The sequence below is a fragment of the Monomorium pharaonis genome, chromosome 7, assembly GCF_013373865.1.
Source record: "Monomorium pharaonis isolate MP-MQ-018 chromosome 7, ASM1337386v2, whole genome shotgun sequence".
NCBI lineage: Eukaryota > Metazoa > Arthropoda > Insecta > Hymenoptera > Formicidae > Monomorium > Monomorium pharaonis.
The window spans coordinates 19,240,536-19,261,732 of NC_050473.1; the positions used below are offsets into that span (position 1 = coordinate 19,240,536).

Genomic DNA, 21,197 nt, shown 5'->3' on the forward strand with positions numbered 1-21,197 from the left:
TCTAATGAAATTGAAACCATTAAGTTGTCACCCACTCGTCGATTAATGTGTAGTACATGAAGTATTTGTAAATATAGATAATTACGTATGCGCATATGTACATATATATATATATATATATTTGAATATATAAGTCTTAGGTTGTCAGCTGCTGTGGTTCTAAATCTCCATGATTACTTAACGCATTGCACTCTATGCATTGCCTTTTTCCAATCGAAAAATTTTACACGACGCAGACGGTTAGTCACTCGTAGATAATTCTCTCATAGCCTCTATTCCTGTCATACAAGAAAAGTGCGAGAAAATTATCGCGTTATTCTTTTTTAACTCTTAACGTGCTTCTTGAGCCATTTGTGTCCTACTTTTCTTTAAAATATAATATTTGGTCGACTATAATTTATTACAATATTTATATATAATTTTTTGATACAGAACATACAAATATGTTATATTACGTACATTAAAGTATACGTAAAAGCAGTATTGGGAATTAATAGTTATTAATTTATTTGTTAACTAAAATAATCAATAAAAATTTGAACTCGGAATATGTAATTACGAGTAATGTAATCAATTAATGAAATTGATGTCGAATAATTTTGTATAATTAATCGATTAAATTTTCTAAACTAAAATAATCACTTAAAATTAATGATAAGCATAATTATGATTAACTTAATCGATTATTAAAATAAATAAAAAGTTATTTATTAAAGAAATAATAATCGATCGTTAATTATTTTTCATTATACTTCAAAAATTGTAATCAAAATTTTTAGGTACAATTATGAACTTAAGGAATGTGTTTGTCATATCCAAAGGATATCAAATCTATATTAGTTGAATTTATTTTATCTATTATACTGTTATAATATAATATTATTTTATCTGGTGTCTATTATATTTATTACCAATGCTATTTAGCTATCAATCGTTGGTATAAATCAATTATTAAAACTAGCGATTAATAATTAATGATTTTTTAAATTATTTTTATAATTATTAGCAATAATTAATTACTTTTCATTTTTGATTAAAGTATTCACAATTACGTATATATTTTATTCAATTATTTTATTAAACAAAATAAACAAAAATTTAATGGATTAATATTAGGATTAGGCAATTAAAATATGTTAATCACTTATAACAATCAAGAATTAAATTTTTAGTTGTCATTAATAGATTAATTAGATTTTTTTTAGCATTTTGTGCAAAAACCTAAATACACAGACACAAATGACTCATGACGTAGTAACAATCGAGAGTGCGTTAAGTGTTAAAAGAATTACTATTTTAAAAAAATGTAGATTTTCTGCTAAAACAGATCTTCGTTCTTTTAATCTTTCATACGAAACGGTGGTATGCAATTTTTTTTTTATTTGTATACATACAGCGATGATGTGAAATTAATTTTTTGATTCCACGTTTACGTCTTATTCAAAAATTTTGTTATGTGATTTGCAACGGTATTTAAATTCGTATTATCCGCGCACTGCGTCGCTTGATGTGCAAGCGAGATTGAATGGAGGTAAAGAACGAAACGTTCGACTCGAAGTTGCACATGCATCGTGTACAAGATCTTTAAGTTCTGAGACATGACGCAGGAATAAGAAGCGTCGTCCGTGATTATGTGTTTAATTACCGTGTGTGTTATTATTTTACGATCGTTTGGTCGTGGATATTTACACGAGTGTGTTACGACAGAAAGGAACGTACAAAGCGCGGTTGGTCGTAGCTGCACAGCCTGGTGTCGGCTCGACGGGCAAGATGACGAACATGCACGATAGTCGCGGCGATTTTCGCACAAGAAAATTGAGAATTTTTATTTATTCGATCCTTCTCAGTTACTACAATGTATAAATACGCTCTCTTAACCCGGTTAATGCGTGTGGCGGAGTTCGCACGAGAATCCTGGGAAGGGTAACTCAGAGTTACCGATTCGGAGCATACTGCAGTTACTGGAGATCTATAGTAATAATATAGTAATATATATATTAAGATATATAGTACCTGATATTTTTAATATCAAGTAGTAAAAGCTACTTTAGTGATGTACTTGATACGGCGAAATTGAAGATAGGGATCGTTATGATATTTCGATGTATTCCTCTTGCATAACTCTCACGTGCTTGTAATTACTTTGAAGAGTGGGTAAATAGATAATTGAATATTAATGTTAGGCGTTTAGATCTGGAAAATTCGCATAGTAGGGCGATGGTTAATGTACTTAGTAAGCCAGATTCTATATACTGATATTCATTGCACTTAATCTTCCGATTCCGCTAATTTCTCAGACAGATAAGATCCCAAGTGGAGCAAGTGGCTGACTCTAAAACATTTTACATGTAATATCATGTTAAGAATTATATTAAAATATAGCATATAAACATCAATGCGTAAATATAAACAATGTAGAGATGTATGAATCGAGTATTTATTTTAGGTTGAATTGAATCGAATCGAAGGTGAGAAAATTAATTGCATGAATTTCAGGACATAATTACTAAATGTACTAAATAAAAATTAAAAATAGATACTAGACAAAATAAGTGTGAGGGTGCTATACTCATAAATAGACATTGGATACATATACAAATAATAATATTACTATTGAAGTGATTGTACATTAGTGTGATACAAAAAAATAATGAAACAAATTTACGAAAACGATTATCAATTGTATATTTTTTGAACAGTTTATGAGATTTAGAAGCGATAAAAAAAATGTGAAAATCGAAAAACGGTTAGGCAATTGATACGCGCCGATATAAAATTAGTCATCGCGCAGGAGATAAAAATGAAACAATCAAGGAATAGGCGATTTGATTCGAAAATTAAGAAATACTTGAATTTGAATCTTTGAAAGTCGAAAACGAATCAAATCCAATGTGATTTGATTCAAACTATTTGCACAATTCTAATACAATACCATTTTTTTTACATATCGATATAGGAGTTAAAACAATTATAATAACGAAGTAAATATTATAATTCTTGTATGTGATATTATCTTACTCTTACTAAGTAAGTTTATTAATTTTCGTCATTTAAAATTAGAAATAAATTTTATTTGATATGCCCCAGTCGAGCCTTCAGTGAGCAAGTGAATTCCGCAGTTTGTGTAATGCAATGCAATTGTATTCTATAAAAATCGTTATTTGCGAACAAAAAGTGAGTGCGATCTAGTTTGATTGGTCCCCGAATTTTGCAGTTTTTAAATTATCCGCGTCGTGATATCAAGAATTTAAAGCACTGAAAAGATTAACGTATTTTTGAATTATAATGATATGTACAAAGTCTGATAACTTTGTTTGCTATTTACCCTGTAATTACAATGCTATGATGTCTGAAATAAGCTTATCATGCAAAATGTAAAAAAATCAATTGTCTTAACAAAAAAGTGTCATAGTATTATGAAATAAAATCTCTTTTCTGACTAACAAATAAAATAATGAATGCCTAGCGATACTTTAAGCCTCGATGTTCGGTCTTTTACATCACAATTAATTTTGAATTGAAATGTTACTGTCAAACTAATTTTAACGTTTCTGTTGAATTTATCTACCTCGGATAATGAGATGAGTTTCATGAATTTAATCGCGTGTTAGCCACGTGACCGATGAGATGAAACGTTTGATTTATAATTACGATTTCATAATCGTGCCCCCCCCCGCTTTCTTCCTAATGACGATTGGTCCAGAGATACGAAGATTAGTATAGGCGACACGTGTTTCGCGGCGAATTGCGACAACGGAAAGAAGCCACGCGGCTCTGCTCTCTAAATTGACCCGATAAGGCCTGTTGTCTTGCAGAATGCTCCGATAATTCTTGACGACGTCACAGGAGGAGTCGTTCTCGCGAGAATCTGTCACATGCATTATTACACAATCTTATATTGTTCCCACGTTGCGATGAACCCTGATAATCTATGTAAGCCGAAAGGAGAAAAAATCCTCGACACACACACACACACACACACACACACTCTCTTTTTTTCTCTTTCCCCCTTCGAAGAGACGGGACACTCCGCGGCTCATTCGCGATCAAGAGTTTCTTACCAATGGATATATCGTTTGCGCTTTCGCGTGTCGTTTAAGTGAAAGGGTTTCGCAGTCGCGTAGATACTTGGAAGTAGCGATTTCTTCCAAACTCTCGCTTTATTCATAAATATATGTATATATATATATATAACGTATATATATATTTTTATGTAATAATCAGTATATATAGCCGACTTAATTACACGTGGAGAATCTTTTTAGCGTAAAGGTGTGAGATTGTTAAACTCTCTAACGCTAACATCGCTAATTTTCCCTTATTTATTTGTTTCTTCGTTTTTCCGCCATCATGCGTGACAGACGTTGATACACGTATTAATAGAAAGAAGCTTCATGCGGCATACGACGAGCTTGGTTTAAGAGGAGTTCGTTCGATGGATTAAGAGGACGCTATTACGAAGTTCCCTACGCGTTTTTGCAAAATTAATCTAACGGTTCCCGTTCGACTCGCGAAGGATCCAGAGTAACGACTCGGGATGCTTACCCCGGTATCTGTGCGCCGAGAACTTTCGCACGCGCAAGTCTTAAATCGTCGTTTGGAAGAGACATGTGGGTAATGCGAAAATAAATCGATTTCTATAAGTATGTGCGCCGGGATATGCGCTTTCGGATCAGCCACCCTAAATCTTCTCTTCAACGACCGAAGAACCTGCGCGGCTGATTCCGCGCATCCCCGCGCGTTACGCTGTACGATGATGTGATATATTGCAAGTGGTCGAGGCGTATAATTTCGAATACTCGTGAACTGCACGTTTACCTTTACTACTGAGGGGGAGAGCAAGCAGCCCATTAAACATCAAGTAACATTATAACGCTTAACAATGTAACCGTCACGTTACATAGAGAGAGAGAAAGATTTCTTTAGATTTAATAAACAGTTTTGTTCGAATATTTCAAAGCACATATTTCTTTATTTTTTAATAAATTTTATACTCATTTCTTTAGATTTATAAAACAAAACTGTTTATTAAATCTAAAAAAAAAAATGTCTCTCTGGATAACGCATGTATTATGTAACAGTTGGGTGGGAAATTATAATGTTGACGTTAGTTACTTGGTGTTTACTGAAAGGTGTGACTTCAAGTTTTCATTTTGAGATCACCGAACAGATGTTCCGCGTGAACAGAAGGCGCGAATCACGCGATGCTTAACCGCTCAACAAACATTTCCGAGACGTCAAGCTTATCCACGGGCTAAAAATGTGCGTGTATCACAGACGTTTCGGCTCATATAAGGCTTCGATAACGCGGAAATGCAAACAAAAATGCTCGCCCGTCGTGTAGACATTCAGAATTTGTCAGATAAATTGTACGCGCGCGATTAACATTGTTTCTTCGAAACATAGCTTGTGCCGCGTTTGTACGCGTATACAATTTTGTTAATGTGTTTGAAATACAAATTTGTGTTCTCCGGTTAAATACTAAGTGGATAAAAAACTATCTAGATATATTACGTGGTCCCTTCGTGGATAAAAGAAAATTTAAAAAGCGAAGATATGTATATATGCATTCGAGAATGATATAATACTAAAGATTTTAATAATGTTACAATGTAATAATTTTATTATTTATAGATTTCTTTCTACACGAGTCAACGGTCATATTCTTTATATAATATGATTTGTTATTAGATATATTTGAATAATGCAATAACATGATATGAAAATAGCTCACGAGATTCTACTATTCTGAATAAGATTCTTCGTAAAACACGCTCGTACGTTCGTTTTCCGCGGGCAATTAGCCGACTTACCGCACTTGTTGCGCAACATGTGTTGCAGAAGTTGGGCAAATTTTGACTTCGATGTATCGTACTTTGATAAGAGACAAAAGAAAAACGCCACTGTTTTTCACTGTTACGTATAGAGTTTGAAAGGATTGTGGAAGAGAAATCGTGCGCGCGAAGTGGAAGGAAACCTAACCCTTCGTCTGCAATCTGGGTCCTTTTTGGAACAGAGAAGTTGAAGAGTGACTCTAAATTTATCCAGATTTCTTGAAAGCCTAGAACCGTAAAAAGAGTTGGGTCGGATAGAAGAGATCCAGTTGACAGATGGAAGGAATAAAGGTATGAGATTATGGACGGAGGGATATTGTTAATGACGCACCTATTCGTGCATAGGCAAGAATGTAATCGAACGAATCTACACGCAGGCGAGCTGAAAGTGGCACTTATCGTTTTCAAATCGTACGCGACATTAACCATCCATATCGCGTATAAGTAAAGACGTGCAGTAGAACTTAATTTTAATTCTTCGAAATTCAATATGACAGCCGCGACCGAACTTCCCGTCGCTAATTTCGTAATTTCAGTCTGCGATATCGGCGAGATAACGAAATTATCCACCAGGCCACCAGGTGTGTCTTAGAGGTAATACGATGTAGAGGATGGTCAGATTTGATCCGGGCTTCACGTCTCTCTCGGCGCATTATAAAAAGACACAGATTTAAACACGCACATACACACATCGACGGTTACGTAATGCATCTAACATCATATGTAACGTCATTGATCTTTTATATGGAGACTTCTGAGGTACTGGACAAAAAAAAAATATATATATATATACATATACTGACGAGCAGAGCCACTAACGTTGAAAGGTATAACCGGTATTTCACGCTTGTACCGTTTTCCCCAACGTGCCTGAGAGGTAAGCGAGGTCCGGATCAAGGTTACTCCTCGTATAGCTGCGCGGTCCTTATAATACAAGTAGCAAATATAATCATGATCTTTCCGAGTTCTCCTAAGATATAGGTACGCGTGAGAGTTATAACGAACAGGGGGATAAGAGCGTGTCGCGATATCGAGAGACGCTCGCACGCTCTCCCCGCCTTCGCTCCGATTTACTTGGACCGGATCGCGGTCGCCCGGGGAAATCGCGACGCGGCGCGCCAGCAGGACGGCGCCGTCGGCCCCGGGTCGACATCCGCGGCGGGGGGGGGGGAGAGAGAGAGATAGTAGAACTGTCTATGGGTCTCGCGGGGGAGGTCCCGCGGGGGGATGAAGACTACGGGCGAGGACGTGCCACGCGCGCGGGTTCGGGGGATCGGCCGGGCGGATCACACGAGGAGCTCCTTGAGGAAGTCCTCGGCAAGCAAGTCCTACAAGTAGTCGTCGACGCGCTCGCTCTCGTCCGGCGGACTCGGCTCGCTCACGCTCAGGATCGGCAGGCCGAAGTGCTGGACCTCGATGCTCGACTCCGTCGTCGCCCGCCTCGCGTACTCGCAGCTCTTCGTGTGCCGCTCGCCGTCCGCTCGTGATCGATGATGGTGATGATGCCGTAGCGGACGAGCGGCCTCGGACTCGTACGATCGCCGATAAGACCTGCGGGATTTCCGGTATCAGTCGAACGTTCAATCCAACTCCCGGATCTAATTTTGGACTTAAACTAGTTTCGCTTGATTATCCGCACTTCTCCTTCGACCCTCTGATTACGTCCTCTAATTAAATTCTCTGGTTTATATGTGGAATAACAAAGCGAGGAACGTTGAAACATTTCTTTTTTTCGTAATTTGTTCATGATTAAAGTTTTATAAGACAATTTTATAAGACTATTACAAGCATGCGAAATATGAAATTGCAAAAGTTTCACTGGACCAATGATATTATGATAAATATTTTTTTATTACGCTTTTGTAACTATATATTTCTGTAGCAATTAATGAAGTTATTCTGGTTTTATTGTTTTCTATGGAATTATTTTTTCTCTATCTTTGTAGTGGCATCTGAAATTTATCTTTACATCTGTTGTTCATCCTATGATAAGATTTATAAAATATAAGTACATCTATTATTTATCTCATATACTGTATTTCTATTAAAAAAAAAAAAAACGAACTACAGATTGGTATTTATAATTGATTTCTTTTTTAAGATTGTTTCAAGTAATGTCTTAAAACGCTAATATGGTTCTGTAATTATTTTATGCATGACATCTTAAGACAATATTTAAAATGGTCTTAACTCTTAACGTTTACACTTCATGAAAATCTCATAACGTTCACAGTGGAGTCGTTTAAACTCCAACCCCTTAAATGCTTACTGCGTAATGAATTGATTAACTTGAAAAAATTATTGGATAATTGTTGAATATTTTTTTTTTTTTAATGCAATTGGTTTTCTTCATGAAACTTGATGTCAAGTGTGAAGTAAAAATTCTAAAAGCGAAAAAACTGAAAAAAAACTTTTTATTGAAAAATTCATAATTTATTTTATAATTTTTTAATATTTTAAGCTAAAAATTTAATGAGATATTCTTCAGATATACTTTAAGGACAAAAATTATTTAATTGTGCGCGTTTCAAATAAAATATTTATTTTAAGAATCGAGAGAATAAAGTAATGAATTTTGGGGTAAAAAATTGCGGTAAAAAACGAACGAATTTTACGAAGTATATTTGTTTATTTGTGAAAGAAAAATGTTTTTTTCCGATATCAGTTTGTACAAAAATATTCAGGATTATTGATTTAACGTTATTTAATAGAAAAAGCTGTATACAAAGTTTTTTGGAACTAAACTTGTTCGGGAGTTTTTTAAAATGAATATCGACCTTAGAGGGACTTTTAGAGAAACACGACGCTATTGTACTGTATGTCGGCCTTGCACAAGGTTCGACACACGATCAACGTTATTTTTTAACAGTCGGGGGAGATATTTGTGGGACAAGACGACGTCATCTAGAACGATATATTTATGAGCGGTAGCCTCAGGGAAGCACTTTGGATTATAAATACCGCGCGTTTATTGAGTATTCATGAAGGGATGCATTTTACAGGTGCATCGCATCAATTACCTTATACATGTTAATTATCGCGAAAAGGTTCCGCGATCAATTGCATCGTTAAAGTATTCAATTGTGAATCTTTATCAAGAACGAAGGAGATTCCCACCTTTCCCCAAAGTTTAAAGACTATTGCCTCGCACTTTTTCAATCCTGGAGTGCTACTATGGATACATTTTCCTAATTTAAGTTTAATACAATTTTTGTTATTAAAATTTTGATAGCTTAAAGTAGCATTTAATAATCAGAAATCTATATATTTAATATCGCCTCTACGAGTCAACAATAGATGTTTACGTGTATAATTAATCATTTAAATTTATGATCACCAGCATATACTGTATGCGGATAAATTCGTCAGTCTTTGAACACAGTTTTTTTTTGCTGGAACATATAAAACAAATTAAATTGACTAGTAATTTAATATCTTTTGATGCATCTATAAAAGGTTTTCTTTACTTAAATCCCAGATAAAAACAGTGAAGAAATTATTGCGAAAAATAACATCTCGGCCAAGTTTTAATGAAATGTTGTTTACTTTTAAATAATGTTGGTTCAGTCATTCTAACTCCTTGTAAAGTAGAAAAAAAGTGTGAAAAATTCTTATTTTAGTAGATAAATTTTCATCTACAGTAATAATGTAAGAAAAATACAAGTAGCACTCCAGAGTGGTTAAGATTGGATGAAACTAATCAGATCTTTACCGCTCGTCCATGGAAGCAGGCTGTCGCACAGGGCATCTGACGTAATCGTGGCCTCCGCCGATGCGCCACCCCCCGAAACGTCTGGTGACCAACGACGAAGATGCCACAGGGGAGTCCCTGAAACACGAGCGCGATCGTTCTTGATGATGCGTGAAGATTTCGATAATCGCACGTTCGGTATTTTTGCGAAAGGTGATATTTACATGTTGTCGTGTGCAATATTTATATTTGCGCGCACCTTGCTGAACAATTTTAATATGCAAGCTCGGCAAACATTGTATATTGACGAGCAAAGTTATAAACTATTGCTACAAAATGAAATCGACGAAGTTGGCCGACGAATGGGGCCGATAAATGTAATTTATCCGCTCACGACTCGTGCACTCAAACTGAATCTATAAAAGTCTTTCAATTTCCAATATTAAATTTTTTTATGGTATCATCAAGAAAAGATTGATGCAATCACTGATGTAATTATAAAAAATAAAAGCTATTATTATTTATAGAAGAGAGTTGCTGAACACGTGTCGCCTGAATCATACCTTATCAATAATAATATCAATATAATAATATATTTTTACTTAATATAAATAATATTTAGTGACTGATTTAGTGATTTTTATTTAAATTTATTTAAATTAATGATTTAAATTTGAATACATTTTGTAATTTTTTTAAAAAAATATAAAATAAATGAGAAATAAATAAGAAATATAAGCAACAATTTAACAGATTACATTATGCGCTAACAATTAACAAATGTTAATTTTTGATTAATTAATGTAGCCGATAATAATGTGATGTAATTGTTGAATTTGATATTGAATTTTTATGTTTTAAAAGAAAATCTATTGTACAATATTTTACATTTATTGTATATACACATTTGCAATTATTGTGAAGATTAAATCAACATGTTTATAAAATTTATAAAATTTCCTAATCGTATATATCATTACAAAAATTTTATTACAATAAATAATATTGATGTAAAACTAAAAAGAATATTAAAATTAATAATTGATAAAAATATCAATTGCAAAAATAAATTCAAGTCAGTTTTATTTCGACGTCTTTACTTTCTTATTATTGTTGTTTATTAATTTATTAAATATTTAATTTTTGCGATAAATTATTAATAAAGTAATCCGATATTTCAAAGATGATACGATTTAAGAGACTTATAAGTATAATCGACGATTTAGATTCATCTAAAATCATATCTTTGCACGTTGCAAGAGACTTATAATAAATTCATTATTAATAAAAGATTAAAGATTATAACAATAAATATCCGAAATATCAAAACGTGTATTTGCATACAATCCAAATAGCAGGGTGACATTAACATTAGAAACATTATTAAAACGTTATTAAGATGTCATTTTATTACTTGGGAAATTATTATCAAACATAATAAGAAATAACAATACGCATTTGGCAACTCTCTCCTATATACCGTTTTAATAGATTAAAAAAAAAGTCGATCCATAATGCAATCACTTGCTAACTATAAAAGAATAAAAAGAATATTTTCAACGATTATACGTAGTGTATTCTTGGTTTTGTAGTGCGATTAGTTTTCATCGATCTTAATCTATGAGTGTAATATCTACGTGCGTTAAACATTACACATCCTACTGTGATTATCGCTTAAATTCAAAGCAAATTATTAATATTACTGCAAGAGCGTCCACAGGATTTTTATAGGCGGAGAGGGGAGCATAATATAAAATACCACTTCTAGATCAACACTGCTTTATATGCTTTATATTTACATACTTTTTAGTATGAAAGCTCTCTCACCGAGACGAGGCGCGTAGGTCGAGAAAGGGTTTTTTGTTAAAAAAAAATTTTATTATTTCGTTTTACATTTTTTAAATATTTTGTTATATTTTTGTGCTTCGTTAAGAATTCACATCATTTAGACTGGTTTTTTTAAAGTAAATTAATTAAAAAGTTTTAAAGTAAATAATTTTTTTACATTAAAAAATACAACTTTTTTAAAAGTTTGAAATAAAGTATTTCATTGATATTTAATTAATTGCATAATCCAACTGTACCAGGGGGGGGGAGGGGAGCACCGCTTGTCTCTTCTTGCGGACATCCGTGAATATCAGAGAGAGAGAGAGCGCTCTACATTCACCCGTGTGCTTTTAATTCTATTTCCTCGCGGGTTGTGTGAATAAAGAGAATCTCAAGTCGTAGGTGCATCGCCGAAGATCGAGATACCGCGTCGATTGCACGGGTCAAATTTACCCAGGCAACATTCTCGCTCGTAATGGTCGCACGGCGGACGATAGCGATCGCGAAATGGAGTTTCTGAATGTCAAGGGGGAGATAAAGGGAAAACGCGGCGGTGTTGCGCGGTTAGCGTAAACTACGGACAAAATCAAGCTGTAAGGTGGGAGGGGGTTGGGATGGGGTGAGCGCGACGGAAGTTTGCGTACACGTCGCGTAACACGCGCCCCGCCGCCTTCATAATTCATAGGCTCCCGTGTAGCGACTGCGTATAGCGCGATAGCACGGTATGTGCATGTGCGTTTTACGTTGACATTATGGAAATGATACGACGCCAGCTAGAAAAAGGGAAAGCGTGCACACACAGGGCGCTCTAAGCGTATCTAAACGTCGCCATGCGCGCGTGCGCGCGATTGTGGAAATTTAAACGATCTATAAATATATATTATATATATATATATATATATACCCGGGCGAACGTTGCCGCGCCGCATGCGAGATTACGTCGCTAAGTCCCGCGAATCGCGTTCCAAGAAAAGACTAACTTCTAATCCGGGCGGCGCAACACGTTGCTGAAAGGAAAACGAAAAGTTTTGTCACGAAAGCGATCGCGGGCGGATAACGCGACGTGTACCAGCGATACGTACAAGTTTAAGTCCTAATATATTATGATAAGAAACGGAATGTATGCCTGTATTGTGTACGTGTGTCTCCGTGATATCCCTGTGTAGTGTTACACTAATTTTAAGCTTCTAAAATGTACGCTTTAGAAAAAAAGAGAAAGGATAATTTTTTAATAAAGTACACGGTTTCGTATTTATAAAAAATTGCGTCGAGTTTTATCAATAAAGGGGCCGTGAAATTAATAAAACGGCAATGAAATAAAGTAGCGTAAAATATACGAAATATGTGTGTAAAACAATTTCCCCCTCTCAAAAAATGATATTTATGATCGCGCGAATTCAATTTTGTATAACGATATCCATTTGATTATTGCTTTCTTCATAATCATCTTAGCTAAATCGAGATGATCATATCGGAGAGTCATTACGATACAGAAAATGAAACATGCAGATATAAGCGAATGAGTGTAAACAGTGAAATTCGTTAATGGTCTTATACCCAGCATACAAAATCGCTGATATCGCATCCTGAATTTATGATCGATTTATGGTGAAGCGAGATGAGACGCCGCGATAACGAAACAAGTTTTTTTGTAGTAATCATCTTAACTTTCGGTATTGCCTGATGCAACTTTCAGGTCACACGTCGATCGATTTTATTATTGTTCTGTTTCATTGTTTCTCTCTGTGCCATTACAACTCTGCCTATGAAGTTACAATATAAAATCCAATTTTTACTTTGTGTCTTCAGAGAAGTATGAATTTATTATCTATTTATTATCTACATGTGTAGAGGAAGGTTGCCAATATCACTTTGTTTCTGGATTATATTTCTTAAACAAGAACGAAAAATATTAATACAAACTAGAAAATGTCTCCTATCAGAAGATTTTTATATCGTTCAGAATTTTGCAATAATCAAATTATTCTTAAGATGAGCAAAAATGATCGAGCGTCTGACAAGACGAATACAATAGACAATATATAATGTTACATTTCCATTTTCTTTTCTTTTAACATAAATTACCTGTATACAAACACAAATATTATATATATTATAATGATTCCTTTTAGATGCCTTTTATTTCGAAGTAAAACATTTTTTGTTCAATTTATATAAATTTTATGTCATAAAAGCCGCGGATATATGAATTATGGCTTTTTCATTTCTTTAATTATCTAAGATGTTTCTATCAGTATTAATAAAGTGCCATGTTATCTAAACAATAAAGGATGTAGCTTTACAAGACATCGTTGAAACATCCTGCAATGTATAGTATTTCTTATTTAAAGTTTTGTCGAACATCTAGCAAATAATGTAGGTAGTAGGAGATGTAAGAGTTGATCCATTTAATAATTTAACTTTTTGATAATTATGTTAATTAAACGCGTGCATTAAATCTGTAAGTTATTAAAATAATATGAAACATAATATTTGTTTTAAAAATATTTTTGATCAGATTTTTAAACGTATATAAATAGCGATTGTATTAAAATATATATTTTTGATAACAAATAGATAATATAATGAAACACAAGTGATTATTTTATAGAAGATTTTAATATATTTAAAATTAGGGGATGTAAAACATACTTTCTATGTTTTATATGCATATTCAAGCATAAATTGTATAATAAAATTATATATATCGATTTAAAAACTTTATCCAATAATCTGATACCGCCGGAAATTATCGTTATAGTCCGTGTTATTAATTTCGTTATATTAATTGCACATTAATTTGTATTTCGATACATTTCCTCGTTATAAATTTGTGCTATTTTAATTAACTGTAAATAAATAAGTAAATTAATTTTTTATATTACAATTTAATATTGCCGCTGCAATCAACGTAGAAATAAAAACGCACAATCCAGCCTACTATATTTTAGCCGAGAAAATTCAGCGTTAAATTGGAAATAAATATAATATAGTTGAGAAAAACTCGTCTAGTCTTTTATTATCCCCAAAGGGATGTAACAATGTTACGTCAGAATAGTTTTTCTATGGAATAGTGTTCCAATTTGAAGCGAAAATGGCTTTACACGACTCGTGTAATATCTCCATCTCCATCAACATATAAAATTATTAATTTCAGATTAAAGTATCGAAAGATACATGGCTTTTTATTAATTCTATCATTTTTTTCGTAATGTTAAAATCGATATTCTGATTATCAATTTGTGAATACATTTTCAAACTAGACTATTTTAAAACTAGTTATAATTCTTTAAGATTAATCAATCTCTTTATACAGGACGTCTCTTAATTAAATGTAAATAAGCTTTAATATTAACGGATGTTAACAAACATATACTTACATATAATCTGACAGTTAGAAAAAGAAAGGGGAGAAATTTATTTAGTACACATAAACAGTTTAACTTTACTCTTAGGTAACTTTGTTCCTTCTTTTGACAGAAGGTTAAACATTCCACGTGCGCCGTGCATAACTTTCCCCCCGAGATCGACGCAAAGATCGCACGGCGATATCCGCGCGCCGATTCTAATCGTCCTGATGGTAGCGACGCGAAAATGCACGCGGCGGGAGCGCTGCGAAACGCGAGAAGGTCGAACAACGGCAAACAGGAAGGGTCGCAAAGTGGCGGAGTCATTTACATGCGAGGCGCGGGTCAAGTGGGCATCGCCTACTGAAATTGTGATCGATAGCCGGACGGCCGCGCTGCTGACCGCGCGAGGGGGGCCGTGCATCGGGGTGAGGGAGGAAGAGGAAGGGACTTGCATCGCGGATCGAACGACCGTTCGCGTTCTCGCAACAATATATCGCCGCGTTTAAATTCCCCGGACCGTCATTATCGCTCGCGAGAGCGCGAGCCTATGGCGCGAGCTACGGCCAGGTCGATGCGTTTACCCCTCCCCCTCCTCTCTTTCTCTCTTTCTGTGTGCGTATGCGTGCGCGCGCGCGCGCGTGTATGTGTGTGTGTGTGTGTGGGTGTGTGTGTCACATCGAGCGATCTGCATTTGTAACAATCATATAGATCGCTCCGAGCGGCATCGGCAGCGAAACCGCTGCCGTAGGACAATTTAAAGCATAGTAATGCTGGTATCACGTTGTTCTTCAGCACCGGGACCAGTGAGATCGAATTTTGGAATTTTTGATTCGCAGAGGTCTACTTAGACCCAGGTGTTCGTCTAAAATCGCGAAAATAGATTCTATACCCCCTTGAAAAGCACGAGAAAGAGCGAGTTCATAGAGTCTTCTTGACTAGTACGGAGCTACGTCATAGTTTCTTCCGAATATTTGATCGCGACTTAATCAAAGTCAAATAAGATTACACGAGATATCTACATTGTCACATATTAGAGTTATGCTTTGAAAAGTTAAAATGGCGACTGATACATTTTGGAGTTTAGAACTTCTACCTCGCTTTCCACTCTACTTGAGAATATTCTTTTGTAATCTGATTGTTATGTATCTGCCGAATACTCTACAATGTGAGTGATTTTGTTCACGCGCGTCTTTACAATAATTTATATTAATAATAGTAGGGGATGCCCGGGCAAAAAGAGGCATATATTTTTCACATTGTCAACAAGTAGAAATCTGCTTCCATAATATTTTAAGAAACTATCTGTTATATTAAATTATTTTTCTTTTTATTTAATTATCTTATTAAATGTCTATTGTTATAGTCGAGAAATAGCGATCGATGTCTCTTCTTGGGCTTTCCCGGGCTTTCCCTACATAATATCCAGTAAACCAACTAAAAGTTATACAACTGTTAGCTACAATTTCCTATTCAACAACACAACTGTTATATAAACTGTAAGTTATATTAGAGTTATATTGTGGAATAGGAAATTATAATTAACAGTTTCATAACTTTTAGTTGATATTTGCTAGGCAAAATCGCTTTTTCAGGCTTGACAGTTGGAATTTATTTACACTTACACGGAAAAAAATGGTTTTATTAAAGTATCTAAAAATTTAGCTAGATACAGACCTAAAACAATTATGTTGGAATGTTTATTAAAATAATTGTGAAGAACGTTGAAATACAATGAGCAACATTGCAAAAAGTTTTGACATTATAGCAACTATTAGGTGTACAAATAAGTTTCCGCCGTTTTTTTTAATCAAAAATTGGGCATTTATTGTGAAAGAACCGATATGAAATTGCTTGTTGAGTCATCCCTAATGTAAGTGCAAGTTCTTCTTGCATTTGGCACGAATCTTGATCCAATAATGCTTCCAATTCCGCGTCTTCGTAAACTTTCGGTCTTCCGCTACGTTCTTTGTCTTTGATGTCAAATTCATCGTTCTTAAACTTTTGAAACCACTCACGACAACTTCTCTCACTTAAGGCAGCCTCACCATATGCTTCTACAAGCAATCGATGCGCCTCAGCTGCAGATTTCTTCAAATTGAAGAAGTAAATCAAAAGTTCCCGCAAATGACGCTTATTATATTATACTGATAAAAATTCACTAATATTTCAAGATTATGTTGTTGACAGATATCCAACTTTATGATAATGGCGTTTTACATCTGACAATTTTAACTATAACTTACTGGTGGCGCCAACTTTTGTCAAACGGCGGAAATTTATTTGTACACCTAATAGTTTAAGTGTTCTACATAATTATTTTGATGAACAAAATTATTTTTAAACTTATACACACACTCACATACACAGAGCTAAATTCTTAGGCATTGTAACAAAACTGTTACGTAAGCATCGCGATGTTATTATTATTATCATTATTATTAATATTAATTTGTCCAAAAAGCCAATTGCAACAATTGCGTGAAGCATGGGACATCATTTCTCGTATTTGACCTGGAATTATATGCGTACGAATATATTGCATTTAATTTGATTTATACATATTGCGGAACGCAAGCGTTAAATTGTATTCATGTTGAACGAATGATGCAAACTGTACTGTTGCCGGAGGAACGATTTGATGTAGTTGCCAATACCACTGACGCGAATCTCGCCAGAAAATATGCGGAAACGTACGTGCGTATTTTAAAATCGCGATAATGATGAGGAACACGTATAAAACTGGTACGGAAGGCAGGCAACTGCAGCGCGTGCAGTCGAACATGAAGCTTTACGAAATTGGCAAATTTGTATGCACTGAGCACATCTGTCAATTACGAGGACTTTACGAGTTGTCTCGCATCCTGACTTGCATCCTTAATTTTAATTGACGGAACTCCTTCCGAAGCCGACTTTTCCTCCTGTCGCCGAAATCAAGGTTCACAAGATTTTCAAAAATTTCTCTTATAATCCCGGACTTGTAGGAAATCTTGTGGAAAGCCGGTTATGAAAACGAAAAGAAAAGCGAGGATTTGCGCAGCGCGAAAAAAAAAATTATTATTATTATCCGATATGTTTACTTGAGCGATATTTTTCAACGAGATTGCTGGCGTTGTCCAACTACGTCCGATTACGTTTTCCAGCGCAACCAAACACCTATCAAAACACTGTGGAACGAACGTGCTCGTTCGACGCGGCAATTGAACCGCGCGGGCACGTCGAGGAAAACTATGTGCACATGCATCCCGTGAAGGAGGAGCGCTATTTCGGTGATCTTTATTGCGTTGTATTATACAGATGCTCGTAAAAGCCCGCTTTAGAGATTTGCGGGCTAAAACGCTTGTGGCGTGGTAATAAATTAATAAGAGAACGAGGGGGGACAGGACGTTTATCTAAAACCACGATGCAGCTGGAGTAATTAGAATTCTACAATCATATAAATTTGTCCACCGGAGCTTTGCGAATGGGAACGTTTATCATTCTATTGTCTCGTCTGTATGATTATAATAGGTGCTTTCAAGAGATACCATATAGATTATTACTGGCGAAACAGGATAAAGGAAGCTTGTCCGTCCAAATTGTTGAATTATAAGGGTATCGTCTCCACGCTGCAAATGGTAAATGCGAATATTTTAGAGAAATCTTTATCTGGTGTGACACTTTTAAGATAAATTTAAATAACGTTTGCATATGTATAATTTTATCGCTGCGGGCAGTTGGCTTAATCTGTTTTAGATGCGCGAATATTGCACTTTTGTTATAAGCGTGTCAAATGTTATGTTTCGTAATGGATGCTGTAAGCGTCGTAAATTTCTTTCTGCAAAGCAAAAATGGAATAATATTGGAATAAATGGAATAATATAGTTGATAAATACGTTGAAATTTGGGGAATTTAATTTTACTTCTTTCTACAACATTGCAGAAATATTTTATTTTAAGATCGCAATATTGCGAAAATGTTACGAAATGTCGCTGCAATGTGCTGCAGCATAAAGTAGATGTTATATATATATTCTTGGTTTTTTAATAATATACTATTATATTAATTTTGGCACATATAACTTTTAGGAATACCGTATTCTTGAGTTAATTTTTACGCAGAGCAAATCTTATCTACTTTTGTCTTCGAACTCAACTTTAGAAAAGTCTCGATGCTGCGCCTTTTTTCTATTTTGTGTAATTTTTTAATTACAAAAAAAAAAGAAGTCTGCCATGTCCATCTGGTTGCGAATAAAGCATAAGACATTATTTTTCACAAAAACTGTTTTTCACAAAGGGAGCGCATGGGTTGGACTAATAAATATTTTACGGCGACATGCGACACAATACGCGCGTTTCTACCCTGTCGCTAAAATATTGGATCGAAGGGTGAGAATTGAAAATCGACGAACGGCCAGTGTTTCTTAAATTTAATTTACCTTGAAGAAGGCTGTTGACTGGGATCCAATAGCGACGTTTCCGTATTGTCCTTCGTTGCGCTCTCGAGACTGCTCTGCCTCCTCGAGTCCTGGTCCTCGGACTTGTCGTCCTGATTTGGCTTCAAGAAGGATTCCCTGTCGCCCTCGGTACTCTCGTCCTTGGAGTTCCGTAGCGGGTCGTGGCGATTCGATGACGCGAGAGGTAAATTATCTGCACTGCGAACCTTACGGCACAATTTGGACGTGGACCCGTGGCGTCGCAGAAATTCCTGAAACCACAAGGCGTCGGACGTGTTTCAGAGAATCGTGACTGAGACGGCGACTTTTAATGCTCTTTTTTAAATTTTTTTTTTTTTTTTTTCAAGTAGAATTAGAATTGTCATGGACACTTTTTCACGTTGTGCGCCATTTAGTGTAAGTTATACGCTACGAGTGTAATGTGATATAATAAAAACATAATAAGACAGTGACGCATAAGTAGAATGAGCTAGCAAGTATAAAGTTTGAATTAAAGAGTAGGATATTCCCCTGGACGAAACTGGTTTGTCGCGATATTGTAAAAGGTGTGCTGTGCTTGTTCTCCTCCGTGCACGGTGTACACCTCGGTCCCTTTCGGAAATACGGATTGAAAACGGTAATTCGTTTCGGTGTAATACTTTTTTGCGGAACGGTCGATTTTGCGTCAGGAAAACGAAGTGAATTCGGGCTGATCAACCCGTGAAGCCTGGAGGACGTCTCGAGATCACCAGGGGTGACTACAACGTAGCGACGACGTTATGTAGATGCCGGTACATATCAACGGGGGAGAGGGGGGGGGAGGAAGCACCGCGGTTTTTATTAATTTATACATTTGTCTTGTAAATTTGTAATTTGTGAGAAATTGGGAACGATTGATTGTCCGGATAATTTAGTCTGTCAATTCCGCGTGCTCTTGCAAAGAATACAATACGCTGAAAATGCAGCAAATCGCGTGTGCAATATCGACCTTGAAGAACACCAAGCACAATCTTGTATTATTAATGGTATTATACTGTGCCAGTATATATTGTGCCAATTGTGAGCCAATTGTTGTTAGTAGTATTGTGCTAATTGCGATGTGTCGCAATATAATATGAATATGAATGTAAATATAAATTTATGTATGCATTATATATATATATATACATATATATATATATATATATTAATATATAAGGTGTATGACAAATAGACATTTAGTGCCGGTACTTTGTATGAGAGAAACGCGAATTTGGTAATGTAATACACACATGCGGCGAAAATGAATTTGTCCATTTCCTTACAAGTAATCCACGAACATATCGATCATCTGGTGCACTACACTTCGCCACAGACTACCTTGAACTTTGACGTTTGAGGTATCTCTTTCGCACGAACTCTTTCGTGTTCATTATTTATTGAAATAACTGTCGCACTGAGGGATATGGTTATTGCCTTCGACTTGGTTGCGTTACGTTTAACAATATATGCCGAAACGCGCGATCTGAAACTATAACAATTATGTAATAGTCGTGCAGAGTGGGGAGGACGCGTGTCGATGATGCGATTGTTTCGAAATGAAAAGCGCGGGGAGGGAAGCTTCTATTTTTTTTTTGTCTCGTTAACGATCCGCGAGCTGCTGTTGCGTTCGTACAATAATCAATTATCGGAAAATCGCGCACTTTTGTCTCGCAGAAAGAGAACGCAAGATGGAGTTAACGAAATGTTCGTTTCTTTTATTTGTCTCGGGTTTAACGACTACTCGCTTTTCTTTCGTGTAATTGGAATAGATTCTCACGCGAGAGCTCGTAAACGCAGCCACTATCTACCTCGCAGGTTGGTATAACGTAATCTTCAATTTCCACAAGGACAAGAGACACGACGCGTTGCTCGATTCTACAGAATGATGTTATTAAAATTCTAATGATGTTATTAAAATTCAACGTTAGGGCATAGCACAAGTTTTACCAGCTCGCGTTATATTTTAATCTTAAAAAATTCTCATATCTTCTCGCGCTCTTTAGAAATTAAGTTGAACACCATTAAATATAAAAATAATTGAAAAATAAATTTAAAAAAATCA

General features: G+C 35.3%; 1 protein-coding gene across 14 annotated transcripts in view; it reads right to left on the minus strand.

Annotated features, from left to right (window-relative positions):
* Nucleotides 1–1,195: 1,195 nt before the first annotated feature.
* The window catches only part of LOC105834529, a 109,621-nt gene continuing 89,619 nt past the window's right edge, over nt 1,196–21,197 (minus strand). For all 14 annotated transcript variants that reach the window (XM_036290023.1, XM_036290020.1, XM_036290029.1 and 11 more), the window contains 3 exons: nt 19,118–19,386; nt 9,547–9,663; nt 1,196–7,385 (listed from right to left, as the gene is read on the minus strand). In XM_036290023.1, the coding sequence (XP_036145916.1) occupies nt 7,163–7,385; nt 9,547–9,663; nt 19,118–19,386 (609 nt within the window). In that variant the 3' untranslated portion in view covers nt 1,196–7,162. The remainder of the gene's footprint in view (nt 7,386–9,546; nt 9,664–19,117; nt 19,387–21,197) is intronic.